Here is a 23,492-nt window from a genome sequence, read left to right on the forward strand (position 1 = left end):
TTCAAAGACAGTCCAGGCAGCAAAGTCTGTGAGTCTCTTATTTCCAGTTAAGCACTAAAAGCTGGAAGTTGAGCTGTGGCTTAAGTGGTAGAGTCCTATCCTTGGGTATAAAAGCTCAGGAACAGTACCAGGCCCTGAGGTCTAGCTCCAGGACTCGTGCCGATAAATGAATAAATACATAAATGCATAAATATGTACCCATCAAGTATCACCCATTAGGAGAAACTGGTGGGATTGTGTTGGTACTATCCTGAGATATCCTCTCTCTGCCTCACTGACCAGCTATAAAATTTATTTCATAATTATTTTTTATTGTCAAGGTGATATACAACGGGGTTGCATACATACAGTAGGTAGTGAGTACATTTCTTGTCAGACATTTTATCCCCTCCCTCATAATTCTTAAAAAGATTTGTATAAAATGATACTTTTCTCTGTTCTTTCTTATTTCCTTGTGAATTTTATCTTGCAACACTTAATACCTTCAGAAATTTTCAAAATGTTTAAGACCAAAATAAAATGCAAGCCCTGCTCTGCTCTGTTCACTCTTTTCTCCAGAATTAATACCTGTCAGTAATTTGTGTATCTTTTCAATTATTTTTTTCTGTTGCTAAAAGCGTGCTCATGTCTTTTTTTTTTTTAAGCAAATGCTTGGTGAAGCATAGAATAGTAGACAAGGCATGCTTCTTTTTATCTTTGTGTGTATTAACAGTCTATACATCTAAATGCCTAAACTTTTTGTCTTAAATAGAACCAAACAATTTAACTTGTCTCTTTTCCTCTCCCTACTATTTTTCTCCCTCCCTTCTTCTTTATTACCTTCCTTTCCCTTCTTTCTCTTCTTTTTATCGTCTCCGTCTTTTTTTATCTTACATTTTTACAAATATTCCCCAAATATTATGGGTAGCTTATGAAGTACAACTGCTGGGTTAAGGAGCTGGTATGTTTTAAATATTGATATAAATGACCACATTGTCCCACAGAAGGCATTACTGGGTTATATTTTGACCACCACAGGATTATAAAAATGCACATTTTGCCAATAGCCCTACTGATACCCAATATTATCAATCTTTTAAATTTTAAGCAGCAAAGTAAAAGTTACGATGTTAAAAAATTAAAATTTTTTTTATTCATTATGAATTTTGTCAGCCTTTCAAAAAAAATTAGCCCATTTGTTTTAGGACCAAATTAAATTGCAATAACTTTTAAATGAAATGTCTTTTTGTGAATATCTTTCAGTGCCTTAGAAAATAATGTACCAATATTTGTGTAGAACCTTATAATTTGCAAATTATTTTCTAATCCACCCACCTTTTTTACTTTTTATATGAAAAATATGCTGCCACATAGAAGTTGAAGAGTATAATGAACCTCTATAGATTCATTGGCTAGTTCCAGTATTCTGTCATTTCTGATGGATACTCTGGCTCCGTGGCTTGTGGCTGCATACATTTTCCTGTGGAAGGGCACATAACTGGGAGTGACAGAGTGATGGTCGTCCCAGGATCCACAACTGAGTTCATTATGTACTTGCCACAATGATCTTTGCACTCGATTTCCAGAATTTTCATGTATTCTTTGAGATGAAAATATATCTTACCATTCTGCATCATGTTTCAGAGCCTCAAAAATTGCTTTTTAAAACCCACTTTGTTTTGTTTTAGAAGAGAAGATCCAGCAGGCAGGTGAAGAGAAAGCGGTACACTGAAGACTTGGAGTTCAAGATTTCTGATGAGGAGGCAGATGATGCAGATGCTGCTGGCCGAGACTCACCCTCTAATACCTCTCAGTCTGAGCAGCAGGTCAGCAGCTTGATCCAGAGTAATTCACAGGGACTTTTTTTTTTAAAATAATTTTTGTGCCATTCCTGGGCTTGAACTCAGGGCCTGGGTGCTGTCGCTGAGCTTTTTTGCTCAAAGCTAACACTGTACCACAGAAGTAGAGTATAAGTAGCCACAGCTCTACTTCTGCCTTTTTTGGTAGTTAAGAGTCTCACAGGCTTTCTGGCCTGGGCTGGCTTCAAACTGTGATACTTAGATTTCAGTCTCTTGAGTAGCTAGGATTACAGGTGTGAGCTACCCTGTGCCCAGTTCTCACAGACATTTTTAAAAGATAGTCTGGAAATTTTATAGCTAGCCCTGGATCATTCAATGGCAGCATTGGACTTTCAACAGGGGACGTTCATCTAATGTTGGCTAATGTGCTAAGGGAAATTAGTTGTTTAGAAGTATCTTTTAAAAAGCCCTGTTCACTGAAATTTATTTTTATATAAGCCTGTGATATGTAATTTGACACAATTTTGGAGAATTAATGGTCTGTGCTGAGGAAGAGTCAGTGCTAGAATATGAGGCAGCTGAATTTACCTCTGAGAATTCAGTACTGTAGCTTCTGGGACTTTAATAAACCACTCAAGCTCATCTCCTGCTGTTTGGCACCATAAGAACCCCTTTATGAAATTACTGCCTTGTAGTACACAGCAGGGCACACTTTATTCTCCGTGCAATGTAAATGATGGATAAAATAGTTTGTATAAAATAAGGGTAGTAATGTAGGATTGATTATCATGAAGATTTTTAATAATGTTCTTTTCTAACTATTACTGTACTTTGGTTAACAAACTGGTAACCCATTGAAAAAGTACATTAAATGCAGCTTTGTGTTTTATTTGGTAATTTGTGCTATGTTAAATTGTTGTGTAATGTTTGATGTGACCTCCATGGATAAACGCTGCCTACAATAACAAAGTGATGAGTATATTTACCCCATGGGTATAGCTGAAGGAAAGTTATATTTTTTTTTTACTGCTATCATGCAGAGAATATTTTCTCTTAGCAGCTGTAATTTTTGAATGCTCTCTGGCTTGATGGACCCATACTAGTGTACGTAATTAACCACATAATTATGAAGTCAGAAGCACTGCTCTTCCTCTTGCTTTTCTGTAGAATGAACTTTTAGTGTTTTAGTCATTGACTTTGTACCTAGTGATTTAGAGGGTATGGAGGTAGTGTCAAAGGGGAATGATTGTTTGCTTATGTCGAATAAGGTCAGATGTTTTCTATTGAATAGATATACATCACTTTATTTTTTTCTTCAGGAATCTGTTGATGCAGAAGGCCCAGTGGTAGAAAAGATTATGAGCAGTCGGTCAGTGAAAAAGCAGGTGAGCACCACTTGGCATGATAAAACTTGTTGTGTGTATGTGACTCTTTTAGGATTGTTGTATTGTAATTTCCTTTTTAAGATTCCATTTTTGCAAAACAAAATCTCTGTGACATTTCTGGTTCCATTTGCTAATCTAATATATATTTGGGGGATATTTGATCCCAAATGAAGTTAAAATATATTAAGCAATGAAATTAAAATGTATTGTTCTTTATTATTTCATTTGGAGGTGACAAGGAACTGAGGAGTCACCAAAGAAATATATAGAAGTTTCAGAGTTACAGGCTATCTTTTTCACAAATAATTTGCACAAAGATCAAAATCATGCATTTACCTCTTATCTGTCTTTGAAAGGAAAAGGTTTATTATTTGGGCAAGTAAATGTTTTCTCACATATTTTCTAACATTTTTATATACAGTTAAAATATCTGTATTTCCCACACAAAGGTGGAATATATAGGGCAGTTATCAGTGTAATTTTGAAGAGACTATGATTTACTTTCCAAAGTTCATGTTCTGCACACGTTAGCCATGTATACCTGTTGGTAGCCATATAGCCACATCATTGAGTGGAGAATTAGAGTGACTGATTTCTGTGTTTTCTTTTTGCTGTGAAAATTCTTTTCATCCCAATTAACTGCCTTCTTGTCCAGTTTGGGTAAATGACATTGCCTTTTTGAATAAAAATATATCTAGAAAGTAGTCTCTTTGCATATGTATGTTTTTTTCTCCCCTTGAATCAATCAAGCTCTCAGTTTTTTTGTTTTTTTGTTTGTTTTAAATTGGCTTTCAAAGTGAGGGGAAGTACATGGAAGTACAGCTTGTTGTTTGTGTATTTGTATGTGTATATGTGTATGTAAATGTGTACATGTACACACACACTGGATTCTGTGACTTTTGTGCTTAAGGTTAGTGCTCTACTACTTGAGCCACAGCTCTTTTTCTAAATTTTGGGTGGTTAATTGGACATAAGAGTCTCACGGACTTTCCATTCTACGCTGGATTCTAACTGTGATTCTCAGATCTCAGCAACCTGAGAGTAGCTGGGATTATAGGCATGAGCCAACAGTGCATGACTATTTGTTTTAACATAAAATCAGTGTCAAATTATATAAAACATAATTTCTCTGTGTGAGAAATGAGGAACTGAGGAATTAGGGGACTGAAAGTGAGATTTCAGGGTTATCAAATAGGAAACTTTCGTTATTCAAATAATTCTACCAAGAGGTCCTTGAAAATGTCGTTGAATCAACAGTAAATGGTGTGACTTTGTCCCATATAATTGTATGATACAAGGTATGGATTTTCACCAGTTTATACATCCAAGTTTCTGTGAAAATAATTGGGAGCAACAGGTCAATGTAGTCTGAAATTCAATGTGTAGGTAGGTGTATAGATGGTTATCTGTTGATTTTGAATGTGAAGATATTTGCCCTGATGATTACATAATAAAAATCTCAGCCAAATCTCCCACCTGTCTAAGCAGAAATGAGTACTATTTAATTCATTAGATAGGTTTTATTTTTTGTCATTCTAATAGCTCTAGAACCATTAATTTGTGAATTGTAGATATAAGGTAAAATTTAAATACTTGACATGCTTTAAAGAATAATCCTCTTCACTGAATTGAAGTGACTTGTTTGAGTAAATAGCATGTCGTTTGGATGGGATATACTAATTTTCGTTCAATTGATAGTACTTCAGCCAGAATACTCAGCAGGTTTGGGGGTTGCATATTATAATTAATTCTGTTATTCAGAGCTACTCAGACTACACATTATGTAGGACATTGGTTTTTCTTTCTGTTTTGCCTACTCTAAGGCTTTCTACCCCTTTTTACCTCCTTCCTAGACAGGTGCCAGTGTTTCAGGAATGAGTATTATTACCATTTACTGATGATCTGATTTATCTTAAGACATTAAAAATCACTCTATATATGAAGGTGGAATATTGATTGATTTTATGAATTTGAGAATACTGAGACATAGTGGAACCTTTTCTCTGGAAAGGGTTATGTGCCTTGTGGTATGGCTTAGAAGAAGAGGAGTATTGCTCATAGAATTGTTGTGTATTACTAGTATTTCTTAAAGGGCAATAAAAGTCCATTAGAAGATACTAAACATGAATTGGTACTTAGTCAACTGCTAATATTCCCGAAACATTTTTTTTAAATCAGCTTTAAAAACACTAGTGGAAAGTATTGAAAACAGAAACAAAGGGAAATTTGAGATTTCTTTTTCCTGTGGATTCTAGCTATGCCTGCTGGTCTGTTTCATTTTACCATGAATAATTTAAGAACTAGCTGTGGAGAAGGTGTTTCTCCCCACTCCCTGGCAGGACAGCAGAAACAGGCTATAAGTTCTCTGAGCCTATCCAGTAGGTACTAACACACAGTTGGACTTCAGTGGTTTTCAAATCAATGGACATTTGTGCTGTACCTAAGTGGTGACATTGTTTCAAACTCCTCTGAGCCTGATGACTTGTGGCTCATGCCTGCAATCCTAGCTACTCAGGAGGCTGAGATCTGAGGGTAACACTTTGAAAGTTTGAAGCCATTTTGGAAAAGAAAGTCTGTGAGACTATTATCTCCAATTAAGTATCAAAACAATCAGAAGTGGAGGTGTGGCTCAAATGGTAGGTAGAGTGCTAGTTTTGAGCACAAAAGCTCAAGGATCACATCCAGGCCCAGAGTTTAAGCCCTGCACAACAGCAGCAACAACAAAACCTCCTAGCAGAGCCCTACTAATTCACCACTTCTAGTTTAGTGGGGATGGTTCAGATATTGATGTATTGTTCTAAATCCAAGTTAGTGTTCATGGGACCCAGTAGAAGGACCATAGTTGGAATATATATTTGAATTTTAAGGCACAAATATATATGTGAGAATTGATATTTGGATCACATAAAAGTTACTTCTTTTCTTTTCTAGATTTAGTTTAGTCTTAGCCCTTGCTGCTATGAGCCATCTTTTTTTTTTTTGCCAGGCCTGGTGCTTGAATTCTGGGCCTGGGCACTCCCCTGGTTTCCTTTTGTTCAAGGCTGCACTCTATCATTGGAGCCTTAGCTCCACTTCCTGCTTTTTCAGTAACTAATTGGAGCTAAGAGTCTCACAAACTTTCCTGCCTTTGAACCTTGATCTTCACATCTCACTCTCTTGAATAGCTAGGATTACAGGTATGAGCCACAGAGCCTAGCTGAGCCATCTATCTTTAGAGAGCAATTCAAATCCTTTTTGGATCAGGTTAGAAATTGTTTACCGACAACTTCTAAGTGTATTTTTTAAGATTCTTCATTTTCTCTTTTAAGAATTTATTTTAAACCCAAAGATTATGTGTCTCAATTCTCCTCAATTGAATACAGCAATTTAAAAAAAGTACAAGCTTAGGCAAAACTTCTTATTCTATTTATTATCACATCACACTTATTTTCTCCCCAAATAAATTGTGATTGAGGTGTTTTTCATTCTTTTGTGTATTACTTAACAATCATTTTCTTTTCTTTTTTTCCAATGTGATTTAGCTTTGTATGTCCATGAGACTATTGAAGTTAGTAATGGAATACTTAGGAAAGGAACCATTTCAAAGTATAGGATTGTCATTAGTCATGTGAATGGGCCAGTCAATTTATTGCCTGATCAAGAGTTCTGGTGCACATGAGTAGTGGGACAAATCTGACTTCAAATGTTTGGAAGTTTACATTTCATATGAATTATAAAGATATCCCTAGTCTAGTTTTGGAGTCTAGTGAAAAGAAATCTTCTCCTAGTTTTGGAGTCTAGTGAAAAAACAAATGAAACTACTCAGAGAACTCTCAGATTTAATGGCAACTGTCCAAGATATGAATTTGTGGATGTATGTAACTTAGTGTTTTAACTATTATCATTGGGTATATATATTGTAAAATGCTTTCTGAAAATTAGGCACTGTGGGGTGTTGAAAATTTATCTGAATGTCTATGCCATTTAGTGAATACTTGATTCTTCAGAGGGTTCATAAAGTCTCAACAATTATTTTCATTATTTTACTATCAATAAAGCAAAAGCAGACAGCACAATGAGAGAAAAAGGTTAAAAACAGCTCTGTAGTTCTACAGCAAAAAAAGATGATTATCTTATATCATAGTTAGTTAACCAAATATAGTATTATATTCAAAAAATACAGGAGACAATTTTGCACCACTTCTGAGTGAGGTTTTAAAACATAGTCTGTTCTTCTAGACAGTTCTAGACCCTTTCTTTAGGCATTTCCACAGCAGGTTCCCTGAGGAGAGCTGATCATGACAAACATGGGTATAATAAGAGTTAGGGACAGAGAGTTATGAATCAGAGTTTTCTGGGAACAGAGTTGAGATAGGATGAAAGCTATCTCAGCTGTTGGGAGAATTCTGGGACAGTCCTTAGCAGGAAGAACAGTGCTGGAAGAGTATCAATACCAGACTTCAAACTCTACTACAAAGCCCTAGTAATAAAAACAGCATGGTACTGGCACAAGAAAAGGTCTGAGGATCATTGGACTAGAACTGAAGACCTGGAAGTTGAACCCACAGACTTATGGCCACCTAATCTGTGGTAAAGGAGCTAAAATAAAACAGGATGAAAGCCGGGTGCTGGAGGCTCACGCCTGTAATCCTAGCTACTCAGGAGGCTGAGATCTGAGGATCGCGTTTCAAAGCCAGCCCGGGCAGGAGAGACCGTGAGACTCCTATCTCCAATAAACCACCAGAAAACCGGAAGTGGCGCTGTAGCTTAAGTGGTAGAGCACTCGCCTTGAGCTGAAGAGCTGAGGGACAGCGCCCAGGCCCAGAGTTCAAGCCCCACGACCGACAAAAAAAAAACAGGATGAAAGACGAACTCTTCAACACATGTTGAAGAATTGGCTAAACACATGTAGAAAACAAAAATTAAATCCTTATATATCACCCTGTACCAAAATCAATTCCAGACGGATGAAAGACTTCAAGGTAAAAGCAGAAACCCTGAAAATATTACAGGAAGAAATAGGGGAAACGCTAGGCCTCCTTGGCACAGGTCAAAACTTTCTTATAAGTACTGCGCGCTAACCGATTGTGCCACTGGACTCCATGGTCAAAACTTTCTTAATAAAGACCCAGAAACACAACAAATCAAAGAATGGTCGGATAAATGGGATTGCATGAAACTACAGAGCTTTTGCATGGCAAAGGACATAGCTAGCAAGATAAATAGAAAGCCCACAGGAGAAGATCTTAACTAGCCATACAACAGACAAAGGCCTTATATTTAAAATATACTTAGAGCTCAAAATATGAAATCTCCCCAAACAAATCCCCAAAGAAAAAAACCATACCATTAATAAGTGGGCTAAAGATTTAAAGGGAGACTTGTCTGAAGAGAAAATAAGATAGCTAATAGATACATGAAGAAATGCTCAACATCTCTGGCTATAAAAGAAATGCAAATCAAAACAACATTGAGATTCCACCTTATCTCAGTTAAAATGGCCATTATCAAGAACTCTAATAACAACAGATGCTGGCAGGGATGTAACCAAAAGGGAACACTACTACACTGTTGATGGGAGTGTAAACTTGTTCCACCACTCTGGAAAACAGTATGGAGGTTCCTCAAAAGACTAAACATAAAGCTCCCCTATGACCCAGCAATCCCACTCCTGGGCATTTACCCAAATGATCACAGACAAGGCCACACTAAAGTTACCAACACAACCATGTTCATTGCAGCATTATTTACCATAGCTAAGATATGGAACCAACCCAGATGTCTCTCAGTAGATGCATGGATGAAGAAAATGTAGAATATATACACTATGGAGTTCTATACTTCTGTCAGAAGAATGGCATTGCTCTATTTGTAAGGAAATGGAAAGACCTGGAAATATTTATATTAAGCAAAGTAAGCCAGGCCCCCCAAAAGTAGGTTTCATAGTTTCCCTTATTTGTAATAACTAGAATATGTCTATGATATTCCTAACAGGAGATCACAATAGCCCAATAGCTAAGTGCATAGGACCATATATAATGAAGTGTATCAACATGAACTCCAAAAATTAGAAACTAGAGGTTCTTACTACATCCTGTATGCAGCTATTTCTATTTTTTTTCTGTTTTAGTTTTCTTTAGCATTTGTCTTGTATATGATTACCTGGTCTTTGGAAGGGAAAGGAAATCACAGAAACAACAGGATAAAAGATGATCTAATGTAACAGTGATACTCATTTAATACTATGTTGGAAATGAACTATACAACTGGGGAAGAGAGGAGTAGGGATGGGTAAACGGAGAAAATGAGGAATGGGATATCAATGTTTAAAAAGAAATGTATTCATTACTTATGTAAATATAACCCCCCTGTTCATCACTTTTACAATAATGATTAAAAAATAAATAAAAGAATTCTGGAACAGTGAGGATATTTAGAACTAAATGAAAAAGGACAATATGGAAGAAAGGATAACAAAGAAGGAAATCAGAAGAAGTAGTAGAGCATAGAAATAATTGTTGTCTTAACACCATCTAAAAGGTGCGTCATTTTGAAAAACTCAGAATGGAAAAACATAGCTTCTATTAGAAGAGTAAAAGTTCAGATACTTCAGATTCATTTTCAGTTTGAATGTTCTGTTAGCTATGAGAAGCACTAAAGATCTAATCTTGCAGTTTTGTGTGGTTGTCTATTACCTTGTCTTTGCCTTTGTATAAAGAAAACATTTTAAAATGGGAATAGAATGGGGAAATGTAGGGTGACCCTCGTATGGATTGTCATTTGAATTGATTGTAACTTTTATAAATGAATTCCAGGTTATATAGTTGGCTATTGGAGGAATGAAGCTGTTGTTTGTTTGTTTCATTTTGGATAATTAAGTCTTTTAACATGGGTTGTGTTCTGCATACAGTAACTTTAAAAGCTTCTGTAGCCAGGCATACGTGGTTCATGCCTGTAATTCTCGCTATTTAGGAGGGTGAAACTTGAGGATTGCAGTTCAGGGCTAACCCAGACAAGAAATTCTATGAGCCTGCTTCCTCCAATTAACCAGCAAAATGGTGAAAGTGAAGTCATGGCTCAAGAGGTAGACTTGAGCAAAGAAAGGCTCAGGGACAGTGCCCAGCCCTTGAGTTCAAGCTCCTGAACTGGTACCGTTAAAAAGCTTCTATGAACCAGTCACCGGTGGCTCACTCCTGTAATCCTAGCTACTCAGGAGGCTGAGATCTGAGGATTGCTGTTCAAAGCTAGCCTGGGCTCCAATTAACCACCAGAAAACCAGAAGTGGCACTGTGGCTCAAGTGGTAGAGCTCACTTTGAACTGAAGAGCTCAGATGACAGTGCTCAGGCCCAGAGTGCAAGCCCCATGACCCCTTCCCCCCCTCCCCCACAAAGCTTCTATGTACTTTGGACCTTTCTTTATGTCCATTAGGACACAAGCAGGTCAGACCATGTATTGATCTGTTCCTGACTGTCCAAACTTCTTATTGGTGATCTGCAAATAGGTGTAAAAAATGTGTTTAAAATTTAGGTTTAATGATAGAAATACTTTTTTTGTACTGTTCCTATTTTTTAAAATTTTATGTTATTATAAAGGTGATGTACAGAGGGGTTACAGTTACATAAGTAAGGTAATGAATACATTTCTTGACAAACTGTTACTCCTTCCTCATTTTATCCCACTTTCCCTCCTTCCCCAAGTTGCAAAGTTCATTGCAACACAATGTCTTGTGGGTATGCTGTTGCATTGGCTCACCCTTTGTCCTTTGTCTCACCATTTTGTGATTCCTCATCCCGTCTCCAAATCAGATAGATGTATATACAAGACTTAGGGTACCAAAATTAAAAGCAGTGACAATAGAGGATAAGTGTCTGTTGGCCTTCTTTTGTAATAGCTTGAAGATTATAGATTGAGGGAAATCAGAGTACTTTTGAAACATCTGTGCCAGTTTGAAGTCTTTGGTTTTTTTATTTGCTCTTTGCCATGCTCCTGCTTGCCTTAATTTTCTTTGAAGCATCTATGTATGAAGCAATGTAGCACTCATGTATGGCCCCATGACAGACTTGGGGGCTCTTGTATGAGTGTAAAAGCAGTCTTGAAACATCTGTAAGGGGCGTTTATATTGATTTCATGTTTTTCAGAAAAAAAATTATATAGTATGACTTGCTTAATAGCCTATAACCAAAAGAGAAAGAGATGTCTAAAATATCACATAAATGTTATCTTCCACATGTAGTAGAGAAGGTACAAAGGAGATGTTAAGGATAGTCTTACCACTGAACGATTCATTTGGCTGATATGCATTGTAACTTTAACCTTACCTAAATGTAGCATTTGAAGTGTTAATTTTATTTGGCTGCTATGTATGTGAGACATCTTGTCTGAGAGATTTTAATTGTGCCATTGAGTAAAACTAAAACTATGAATAGTGATCCACTGAAATTACAGCATAAGAACATGATTTAGTTTTATATGATTTCTTGTTTAGAGTTATTAACTATATGGAGAAATAAATGTCTTTTAAATATTTTAAAACATTACAAAGCTCACAATGTAAAGTTGCCATGAGGCAGCCAAAAATAATACATATGGCATTCAGGAGAGCAGTTGCTAATTGGCTGCTGCCTGAGAAAATGGTACACTTGGCGTCTACTTAACACTGTGGGTTTGGCAGAAAGCCAGATTTGGGGTCAGGTTGTTGTGAATGAAGCTGCATGTGGTTAGGGAGGAGTTAAAGTGATTCATGTCTCAGAAGCTGGAGCACATCGAGTACACACATGCATGGCCTGAGCACGTCAGTCTTTATCCACAGGCCTCCTGCAGCTCACAGCCTAACCATCTTTTTTCCACAGAGGCCCTGTGCTGCTCTTCTTGGGATGTTTCTTTTTCCTATGGGAGCAGACAATTGTTTTGGAAATATTGAAGTACATGGTTTTAAGTGTGTACCTGAATTTTTCTTTTGTTGCAGAAGGAATCTGGAGAGGAGGTAGAAGTTGAGGAATTTTATGTGAAATACAAAAACTTGTAAGTAAAATTTTTTACAGGGGTGGGGAGCTGTATTTTTATAGTACTAAGAACTTTTTAAAATGTAAATGAGAAAACTTTGGTAGAGTTTAGTATTTTAAGCTGTTTCCTATTAACTTTTGTTAACTTTTATGCACTTTGCGGGGAGAGGGAATGTGTAATTGGTATAAATATTGACTTATGTTATCAAGAAGTTCTCCTTAGGCAGAATAAGAATTTCTGTAATAATACAGAAGTAAATAAAAAATTTCCTATCCTCCGAGAATGAATTTTACTCTCCAGGGCTGTTTCTTCTCCCTTCATCTGTTTGCGGAATGCCAGGCACTTGAGATGAGAACTCTTCCATCAGACGAAGGCTCTAGAGAATCATGACATCACTCAGGCTTTAAGATGCAGTGAGCTGTGGTTTTATGTGGATTTTTTTCTGATATTTGTTTAGTAGATTTATATTGTGTAACTTTAAAAATCTTACTGGAGGGTCTGGTGTATTGGTTGTACCTGTAATCCCAGCTATGTGGGAACCAGAGATTGAAAAGTCACAGTTCCTGGTCAGGCTGGGCAAAAATTTACAAGATCCTTCCTTCAACAAGCCAGGTATCTGGTGGTTCACATCTGTAGCCCCAGCTACATAGGAGTCCTAAAGACTAGCCCCAGGCAAAACAAGAGACTCTATGGGAAAAATAATGCAATCGTCATCATCAGGCCTGTGAGTGTGGCTCAAATGGTAGAGTGCCTGCCTAGCAATTATAGTGCCCTGAGTTCAAATTCAAGTAATGCCCCACTTGTACCATCCTTCATCTTTCCTTACCACCACCCCCCAAAAAAACATCTGAATGATAAAGCACTGTGGGTTATTGTCATCGATATGAGCTGCAGGTGTAGGCAGTGCATCTGATCTAAACACATTCTGATGAACCAGCAGATTAGAATTAGTAGTTACCCTGCTGAAGAAGACTGAACAAGGACAAGATACGCACTGAGATCATAAACATTTCATTTGCTTTACTGTTTTTAAACAAAAGAATCAGAGCACCATATCAACAAATGCTTTATTTATTTATTTTCTGGTTGTGGGCTTGAACTCAGGGCCTGGGTACTATCCCCAAGCCTCTGTGCTCAAGGCTAGCACTCTACTACTTGAGCCACAGTGCCACTTTTGGTTTTTGAATGGATTACTGGAGATAAGAGTCTCACAGGGACTTTTCTTCCCTGGGCTGGCTTCAAACCACAATCCTCAGATCTCAGCCTCCTGGGTAACTAGGATTACAGGTGTGCACCATCAGCACCCAGCAGTACTCTAGTTTTTCAAGAGATCATTTTGTGGACTACCTTAAAAGTAGCTTAAGAAAATTTACTTTGTCCTAGGAAATGTGGGCATGAGATGCCATGATTTTCTGTCATTCTCTGTTAGTCAACAGATGAACTTCTGTAGAAGTTAAAAGCAAAACTCTTCACCAAGTCAAAAGATAAAGATGTCTTTGTCAGTTTTATCATGAGAATTCTGTGAAACCTAGAGTCTGGCAATAAAAATCACTCAGTAAATATTAGCCATGTCATCATTTTGTCCTCTGAGCTTGATGAGTTTACACATATGGAAATTATATGTCATAACTTTCTGTGGCTGAATCCATAAAGAGAGGTGAGGGTACATAAGAAGGTATTCTAGGTAAACCAGATAGGGATAGTTCACTTGTAGATGTACCAAATCAAAGTATGAATGAGGAAGCTCAACTATCAATGGTCAAGTGCAAGTCTCCCAAATCAATGTGTGGCACTGGGTCTTGAAGTGTCTCAGTTCATGGGAGCCTGTTAACAACTGAAGAAATGGGCTAGTTTCCTGACCATGCACCACTGCTAGGTTGGGAAGTACCCATTCTCCTGTCAGTCACGTGAGATGCAGCAAATGGAGTTTTAAAAACTGGCTTTCCTGTCCAATATTATGGAGAGCCAAGAGAAATTAAAATTTCTGTGAAACAGTTTTGTTAGCTTATTTTAATACAGTTTATAGGAAATCTGCAAAAACAGTAGAAAAAATCTTGTTTTTAAAAATTAGTATGTGTCTTCTGGAATGACACTTTGACACTATTAAATATGATCATGATTTCTAAATAATTTCATCATTCCTCCTGGATCGATAAATTGAGTTTCTACTCTAAGAAAGACCTTTTTTCCCTGCTTCTACTTCAAGTCTACTACTTCAGGTCTTTTTTGGTCTATGCATGTGTGCACGCATGTGCGCGTGTGTGTGTGCGTGCGTGCGTGTGTGTGTGTGTGTGTGTGTGTGTGTGTGTAGGTCGTGGGCCTTGAACTCAGGGCCTGCATGTTGTCCCTGAGCTCTTTCTTGCTGAAGGTTAGCTAGCACTCAACTACTTGAGCCATAACTCCACTTCTGACTTTTTAGTAGTTAATTGGAAATAAGAGTCTCAATGGAGGGCTGGGAAGGTGGCTCAGTGGTAGAGTGCTTGCCTTGCATGCCTGACCCCTGGGTTCAATTCCTCAGCACCACATAAGCAAAAAGAAAAAAGCCAGAAGTGGAGCTGTGGCTCAAGTGGTAGAGTGCTAGCCTTGAGTTGAAGAGCTGAGGGACAGCGCCCAGGCCCAGAGTTCAGGCCCCACGACCAGACCCCCCCGACCCCCCCCCCCAAAAAAGAGTCTCAATGGACTTTCTTGCCATGGAAGGTTTCAATCATGATTCCCATGTCTCTGCCTCCTGAGTAGCTAGGATTACAGGTGTGACTTACTGCTGCCCTGCTTGAAGATTCTTTTTTTTTTTTTTTTTTTTTTTTAATTTTTATTGTGAAAATACTGTACAGAGGGGTTACAATTACATGGGCAAGATAATCAGTACATTTCTTACCAAGCATTGAAGCCTCCTCCTTTGTTTACCCTTCACATCCCTTCCCAGCCTCCCCCCTCCCCCCAATCCCAATCCTTCTCCTTCCCCCCTCTTCCCCCCCCCCCCCCCACCGACGTCGTAAAGCTCGTTTTGGACATGACAACTTGTACTTCTCATTGTTGCAACAGGTCCACCTGTATCCTTAAACAACTGGTTTTTCCCCATCTCCTCCACAAGTTATACTGACATCAAATATAGTGAAAGCAGGGGTTATACTGTGGGGGAGGGACATACAAAGCAACAAAGAGATAATCTTATAAATGCGTTAGAAACACATGCATGAAAGAAAAAAACATTAAAATACATATCTAAGGGTTTATTTTCCTGACATCACATTATCTGACCTTTTCCGCTTGACTCATACATATACTAGATATTACAAATAAGGGAAACCATGGGACCTATGTTTCTTTGGGCCTGGCTTACTTCACTTAATATAATTTTTTCCTGAAGATTCTTATTTTATTGAACAGATTGTAATTATTTTCTGTTGGAGTATTGTTTACTTTCTCACATCTTTCCAGTTTTGGCCAGAGGGAACTCTTTCAAGCTGGCTTTTCTGTCTTGACCCCCTCTTCCTTTGAGTACTGGCAACAGAGTATGTTCCTGATTCATCCTGTAACTTCCCCATTGCAGCTATAGAATGATTTAGTTTTCTAAGGAGTGCTGGTGTTTTATTGGAGAGGACATTTTAGAAACCAAGATTTAGGCTTTGAGTGTGGTCGTTGCTACTACGGAGTTATTGTTTCTCTACGCATTATTAGGACAGTATGCAACCTGTATATACATTCACAGATAACCTGAACACTTGTGCTTAGCTGCTCACCATATGTTTACATGTGTATGTATAGATATATCTACCTACCTATAACAAAAATGGTGCCTTAAATTGATAAAGTCCAGCACTATCCAGAACCACCACAGGGTACATACATTCTGTCTTTTCTCTTAAACTGTGTTTAATAATTTTCTTCTTTTACCATGAGAAACTTAGCTCTTACTATTTATATTTGTTTTCTTTCCAGTCCTTAAAAAATGCAGCATATGATTTCAGAATTATTTAATAGTTCATACTTCTGTTAAAAAGTAGCCTGTATAGGTTGGGAAGGTGGCTCAGTGGTAGAGCGCTTGCCTTGCATGCTTAAGGCCCTGGGTTTGATTCCTCAGCACCACATAAGCATAAAGAAAAAAGCCAGAAGTGGCGCTGTGGCTCAAGTGGTAGAGCGCTAGCCTTGAGCTGAAATGCTGAGGGACAGCGCCCAGGCCCAGAGTTCAGGCTCACGATTGAACCCCCCCCCCCCAAAAAAAAAAAAAAAAAGAGTAGGCTGTATTTGGAGTTTTAGCAGTGTGCAGTTTGAGGACATAATAGATTAAATACTCTCTTCAGAATTTGTTTTGGTTCTTAGGTTGTACCTCTGCCCAATTCCATTATATTTTAGACATAAAGTTTGGTTATTAGTTTCTTTTTTCTATTGGCATATTATGTTAGCTGTCTACTTGTTGATCTTTCTTTTTTTTTAAAGTTTGTTGGAACATTTAACATAATTCAGAAGTCAGAACGGTATGCAAAAACTTACTCAGAGAAGTGTTTATCCTATTCCTATTTATCTCATTAATACTAGGTTTACCTTTTCTATGTCTATGTGTACATGTGTATGTACATGTGTTGTATGTGTGTGTGATTATAAGCTATCAATACATTTAGACTTTTCAAACTTTAAAAAAAATTGACAATTCTTCTGGAAATGACCCCATCAGTTCATAGGGGTTCTCCTTTGTTACACCGTGGCCCTCTCATTGCATAGTACTCTTATTATTGCATGGCTGCACAACAAATTGATATGTATGTAAATGGTGTCTGGTATTCTATAAAGATAAATAATGCTGTGATAAGAATTCCCATGTAAGACTATACAATTTCAAATTGCTGGAGAAATAACTTGAAGGATTTCTAGCAGAGTGATTGTTAGCTCAAAAGGCAAACATACATGTAATTTTGAAAGATGCTACCAGACCTGTTTCTATGAGGATTGTGTTAGCTTGTATTCCTATCAGCAATGTAGAACACTCAGTGAACCTGTTTAGTTTATCACTTGTCTGAGTATGTCTTGCCTATTTTTCTGTCTTGCTTCCTTTGGTCTTTGCTAATTCTTTACATATAGGGGATGTAACTCCTTATGCCAGTTATATCCTGGAATTATTTTTCATTGGTTAACTGTCTTTTAATTTCATAGTGGTTTAAGCTGGGTGCCAGTGGCTCACGCCTGTAATCCTAGCTACTCAGGAGGCTGAGATCTGAGGATCGTGGTTCAAAGCCAGTCCGGGCAGGAAAGTCCGTGAAACTCTTATCTCCAATAAACCACCAGAAAACCAGACGTGGTGCTGTAGCTCAACTGGTAGAGCACTAGCCTTGAGCTGAAGAGCTGAGGGACAGTGCTCAGGCCCAGAGTTGTGGAACCGACAAAAAAAAAATTCTTATGTGTTTAGATTTATTAGTGTTTTATTGGATCTTGTTCCTCTTCCTTCTGTATCTCCCTTTCCCAAGCAGTGGAGATTGATCCTAGGAACTTTGCTTCCTAAGCAAGCGGTGTACTACTTGAACCACACCCCTGTCCTTTTGTTTTTATCTGGTAGAATCTGAGCTTTTCCTAGGCCAGGCTTGAGCCGCAATCTTCTTTTACCTCCCAGGTTGCTAGAACCACATGAGTATGCCTCCACAGCCCACTTGTTTTTGAGATAAGAGCTTGCTAACATTTTGTCTGAGCTGTCTTGGCATCTTGATCCTCCTATGTCCACTTCCCAAGGAGCTATAATTTCAGGCATGCACTACTATATACCTGACCCTGGGTCTGGCTTTTGAGCCATAACTAGAAAGTCCTTTCCTATATCAAAGTTAAGGAAACAGTTGGCCTGTAGGTTTTTGTTTTTTGTTTTTTTGTAGTGCTTGCATGATTTCATTTTCTCTGTTTAGGTACGTGATCTGTTTAGTGTTTTTTCTTGTGTATGGTATAAAGCATGGCTCTGATTTTGTTCTTCTCCAAATGTAGTCATGCATCACTTAACGAGGATTACATTCTGAGAAACACATTATTACTTAATTTCCTCATTGTGTGATTATCTAGCATGTGCTTATATAAACTGAGATGGTCAAGGCCAATCACTGAACATGGTTCCATTGGTGTAATCAAGAGAACAATGAAGATGAGATATCTGAGCCTGTCTCCATGGCTTAATATAAACATATAACAAGTTCATAATATAAACTTACATAACAAGCTTAATACAAACTTTTCATAAGTAGACACATACTTTAAATAATGACAAGAGGGATAGCATCCTAAATGTGTAACCAAGTAACATGGTTGTTATTTTCATTACCAAGAAGTATGTACTCTACAAAATGTATGTGGTATACTTTTGTGTCATTGCCAGTGCAATAAGTATGTTTCCAGCAATGTTACAACAAACACATAAGTAATGTATTGCAGTTGGCTTACAACAGCTATCTCACTAGTCAGAGATTATTCAGCTCCATTGTAATATTGTAGTACTGCAGTCTTTATATATGATGTTTCATTGACTAAAAATGTAGTTATGAAGACATTGTTCTAACACCATAATTTAAAAGTATCTTTTCCACAGTGATTTGAGATCTAGTTGTCATGTACTAAAATAGTATATATTTAGATGAATATCTGTACTTTTTGTTCATTTGACCCTTTTATAAGCTAGGACCATATTTAGTCTGTATACTGTATTTTAATGTTTAACAGATCATTTTCCTTTAGTAATTTTCTCCTTCATGTTTTCTTTCCCTCCCTCCCTCCCTCCCTCCCTCCCTCCCTCCCTCCCTCCCTCCCTCCCAGGGTGTGTGTGTGTGTGTGTGTCTGTGTGTCTGTGTGTCTGTGTGTGTGTGTGTCTGTGTGTGTGTGTGTGTGTGTCTGTGTGTGTGTCTGTGTGTCTGTGTGTGTGTCTGTGTGTCTGTGTGTGTCTGTGTGTGTCTGTGTTGGTTCTGGGCCTGGGCACTGTCCCTCAGCTCTTCAGCTCAAGGCTAGTATTTTACCACTTGAGCCACAACACCACTTCTGGCTTTTTCTGTTTATATGGTGCTGAGGAATCTATCCAACACAGGGCCTCATGCATGCAAGGCAAGCACGCTACCACTGAGCCACCTTCCCAGCCCTCCTTCATGTTTTCACATGTAGTATTTCACACATTTGTGTTTATATGATATGTTTTATGTGATTCCACATTCTTTGTATTTTTTATTAACATTGTATTGAATTTCCAAATTTATTTAGGATATCGAGTTACGCTCTACAAAAATAAAGCTGTATTTCCAGTTAGCTCAACTTCTGTATAATCTTTTGAGAGAGCTTAAAATCTTTTATATATAAATTTTATACATTATGAATTTTTTGTTAAGCATCTCTTACTATTCTGACTTATCTAATGTATTGGTTAATCATACCTCAGATACATTGTTGAACAATTAATGGAGATAGTGAAGACTTAGCATTAAGACTAAAGCATCTATAAATTTAATTGTATTAATGAAATAACAATCAATTCATTATATATTGCAGATTTCCTAATGTTGAACCAACTTTGAATTCCTAGAGTTCCTCTCTCCCTCCCCTCTCCCCTTTTCACTCCCTTCCCCTTCCCTCCTTTCCTCTCTTTTCCTCTCCTCTTCTTTCAAATGGTAATAGAGATTGAATTCTGGGCCTTACACATACCACGCAAATGTTCTAACACTTGAGTCACAGGCCTCTGGCCCCATGTATTAATCTCTTAATATTTTAAAATATTTAGAATTTTTACTAATATGCTGGAGTATGATTTTGTTTTTTTCTTTTCTTGGTTTGTACTATATATAGCAACATTACATTTATATAATAAATGGTTTTTTGTTTTGTTTTGTTTTTGTCGGTTGTAGGGTTTGAACTCAGTGCCTGGGCACTGTCCCTCAGCTCTTCAGCTCAAGGGTAGCGCTCTATCACTTGAGCTACAGCACCACTTCTGGTTTTCTGGTGGTTTATTGGAGATAAGAGTTTCACAGACTTTCCTGCCCAGGCTGGCTTTGAACCGCGATCCTCAATCTCAGCCTCCTGAGTAGCTAGGATTACAGGCGTGAGCCACCGGCGCCCAGCTCAATAAATTTTATTATATACTTGTTTCTAAGGAAAAACTGTATTTAAAAATGAACTTTCATTTTCCAAAGTGACCATAAGCTATATAATTTATAGGGCCTACTTTAGATTATTTAATAGTTCATATAGTTTACTTCTTCATAACTTCCTTGTAGTTTTAGTGCTGCCTAGTCTGTCAGGAAGAATTCTTCTTTTGGGTCCTTAATTGTTTACTAAGACATAGCAACCAGTCTTCGAATCTCTTCCTTTTCCTTCTTCTTTTTATTAAGCATTCAGAATGGGATATCATTGGGATGTAGAAAGTAGAGAAAGTATAAAGCTAGAATTTTCTGAAGTGGAAGAATGCTTGTCTAGCATGCATGAGGTCTTTGGTTCAAACCCCAATACCACAAATGAGGAAGAAGAAAAGCAGGAAAAAAAAAAAACTACTTTTCTAACTGAAAATTTCAACCCAGTTTGCAGAAGGTAGATAGAGCAGAGGCCGACTCACTTGGACAAGTGCTTGTGCTCAGGGCAGGTGATGGTGTTTTGCATTTGTCTTTTCCAAGGCAAGAATATTAACTAAACACATGCTTTCAGTGCTCAAATAATCAGGAGACTTGACCATGTTAACTCTGTTAATTTTGTTTCTAATTTGCTTATTTAATGGAAACTGAGACAAGTAGAAAATAGAAAATAAAGTACTTAAAATCTTACTACTTAGAAATGATCATTAACATTTTGATGCATATTCATCTAGTCTGCTTTGTAAATATATGTGCATGTGTATAGGATTATGTCAATGCATATTTATATAAGTACTTATACTTAAAATCTTTTTCTTCTTAATTATAGAGGGATTAAATCAACCCTGCCTTTGAAACTGTGTATGAGGCATATCATAAAATCAATTACATGGTACTTAGCATTATAACCATATTAATCATTTTAAAAAGATTTTGTGGTAGATGTATATTTTCTAAGTAGTAGTACCTTGATTGTGAAAGAAGTATATATTTAAGTGTTTATCCAGTCTCTCTTCCCCTCCCCTCCTCCTCCCTCCCTTTCTCTTCCCCTCTCTATTTCTCTTCCCCTCACCTTTATTTTTCTTACCTTGGTTGAGGAGCTACTTCTAGAGGTTGAATACAGAGTTTTGTACATATTTGGCAGAGTTGTATCGCTGAACTACATATCTAGTTCATAGTTTTCTGAGACAGAATCTTGCTGTGTAGCCAAGCCTGGCCTTGAGCTTGCCATCCTCTCATGTGCTGGGACTTGCTGGCATGTGCACCATGCATGGCATCGTCTCATCTCTTTTTAATATCATCATCAGAAAGAGAAAGCAAACACTTGAGGTTTAGGGGGCAGGGAAAGAGTTATAGCATAAACAGATATTAAAATATCAGGTGGTACAATCCAGTGTAATGGTAGCAGTGGTCACTTGAATGTGATAAGATGGTAAATGAGCTGGGGAGCCTGGCAGTCATGTGGAGACTTTGAGTCATTCCCCATCCCCCTCATACTACTGGGGAAGAAAGGATCTGCTACCCTGACACTGCCCAGATGCTGGGCACTACCCCAGGAGGGATAATGATGAAGTATTTCCTGGGCCAGGGCATGCCCTGAAGTTCCTGGGACCAAGTGTTCACTGACTTCTTGCAAGGGCACCTGAATTCCTGTCATAAACATGTCTGGGCAAAAGATGTAATACACTGGGAGGTCACACCTGACTAGAAGCTTCTGTCCCAGAGACTCCCCATAGATTCCTCAATGGGCAGAGCGACAGTTTCTTGTCAACGTTGCTCACTCGATGTACATCCTGGAGGACTTTATTGTGGACCCACAGAATCAAATGGTGACCACCATCATCTGGAACATCAACCATACCCCGCTGGTGGTGGTAGAGGAATGATATGTTTACTTTGTGAACTCTTGCAACAGCTGGACCAAAATTCTCCAAAAAACCTGCATCTTCTTGAGCTTATTTGGTGTTTCCAGAACTGTCCAGGAATTTCATCTTTCATGGTTCAAAAACAATGTGATTGAGAGTATTTAGGGTTTTAAATACATCTTAGCCAAGCTGCAAGATGAGACTTCTTCCAAAACACTTGTTGAGATATCCAAGGAAGAAGGCACTGGCAGCTACCAAAAAGGCTACGTCACCAAGCAGCAGCAGTGCAACAGTTGTTTGTATAGCAGGCTTCGCTGCACCCCAACCAGTGTGACAGAGCTCCCCATTCCCTCTCCCCAAGCAATTCATTATTAAAAATCCACTTTGTTTTCTCTGTTGTCTGCATGATGGGTTGGGGACATATGAAGTGCACCAGTTAGTGTTCATGTCCAGGCCCTGCCTGTTCATTCCCCCATGAGTGGATGATAGGTTCAGAGAAGTATGGTGACTTACCCAAGTGGAAATGTAATAAAGGACAGACTTTAAGCTCCATGAGGGCAGGGCTTCTTTTTTTCTCTTATGTATCCCAAGTACCTGAAACAATACGTAGCATGTAGCAGGCACACTTAATAAATACTTGTTTTATTAGTTTGCCTGCCCCACCCTCCACAAAAGAGTATGAAAATATCAAAGAGAACAATGCCAGGGATGCTATAAAGCATCATGTTTAGTGTCAGGAAAAGACAGGGTTGAATCCTGTTCAAGTGTAGGCAAAGATATATTCAGAGCAGAGGATGATGAACATGAAGGAGCTAAGTATGTCTCAGTGAAAGATGGATGTTCGGAAGGGAATTCTAGTAAAAATTCACAGGGAACATTGTTGCAAGCTCCTGGAAGAACACAAGCCAGAAATACAGAAACTGGATTTATGGGCCAGCTCAGATTGCATTGTAGTCCTTTACTGTTGGTAGGGAAGGATTAGGCTAACATTACTTTTGGGTGATGGTGTGCTAGGCCTTATATGAATCAAGGACTTAATCCACCTCTCATTTCCAAAGAAACTGCTTTAAAAAAATAAATTCTTTTAACTTGACAAAAACATTTTATTTCTCAGTAATTAAAGGCTAAGAAGATAAATTTATAATTAAGACCATCCTGTAGTGCCAATTATTGTATACAGAAGTACTCATTCACTTATGAAAACTGCTTGTTAGGCCTTATTAGGTCATTTTCTGTTTGCTTTTTCCCCCAAATCTTTTAAGTAGTTGTACAAGAGAGGTGCCATATTACAAAGCATTTTATGAATACAGTGAGTCTTGTCTTGATTAGTGTCACCTCCTTTAACATCTTACACCCTTCCAACTCGCCCCTTCCCTTCTCTTAATTTCCTAGTAAATGCAATGAATTCT

At 37.9% G+C, this 23,492-nt stretch overlaps 1 protein-coding gene and 1 pseudogene across 4 annotated transcripts in view; both read left to right on the plus strand.

Moving 5' to 3' along the window:
- The window catches only part of Chd7 (chromodomain helicase DNA binding protein 7), a 216,881-nt gene that overhangs the window by 135,729 nt on the left and 57,660 nt on the right, over positions 1–23,492 (plus strand). For all 4 annotated transcript variants that reach the window (XM_069990780.1, XM_069990783.1, XM_069990781.1 and 1 more), the window contains exons 5-7: positions 1,668–1,805; positions 3,098–3,163; positions 12,109–12,164. In XM_069990780.1, the coding sequence (XP_069846881.1) occupies positions 1,668–1,805; positions 3,098–3,163; positions 12,109–12,164 (260 nt within the window). The remainder of the gene's footprint in view (positions 1–1,667; positions 1,806–3,097; positions 3,164–12,108; positions 12,165–23,492) is intronic.
- On the plus strand, positions 21,783–22,417 carry LOC138805523 (PRELI domain-containing protein 1, mitochondrial pseudogene; annotated as a pseudogene).

This window comes from Dipodomys merriami, unplaced genomic scaffold (assembly GCF_024711535.1).
Source record: "Dipodomys merriami isolate MVZ:Mamm:240054 unplaced genomic scaffold, mDipMer1.0.p SCAF_4, whole genome shotgun sequence".
In the NCBI taxonomy this organism is placed as follows: Eukaryota; Metazoa; Chordata; class Mammalia; order Rodentia; family Heteromyidae; genus Dipodomys; species Dipodomys merriami.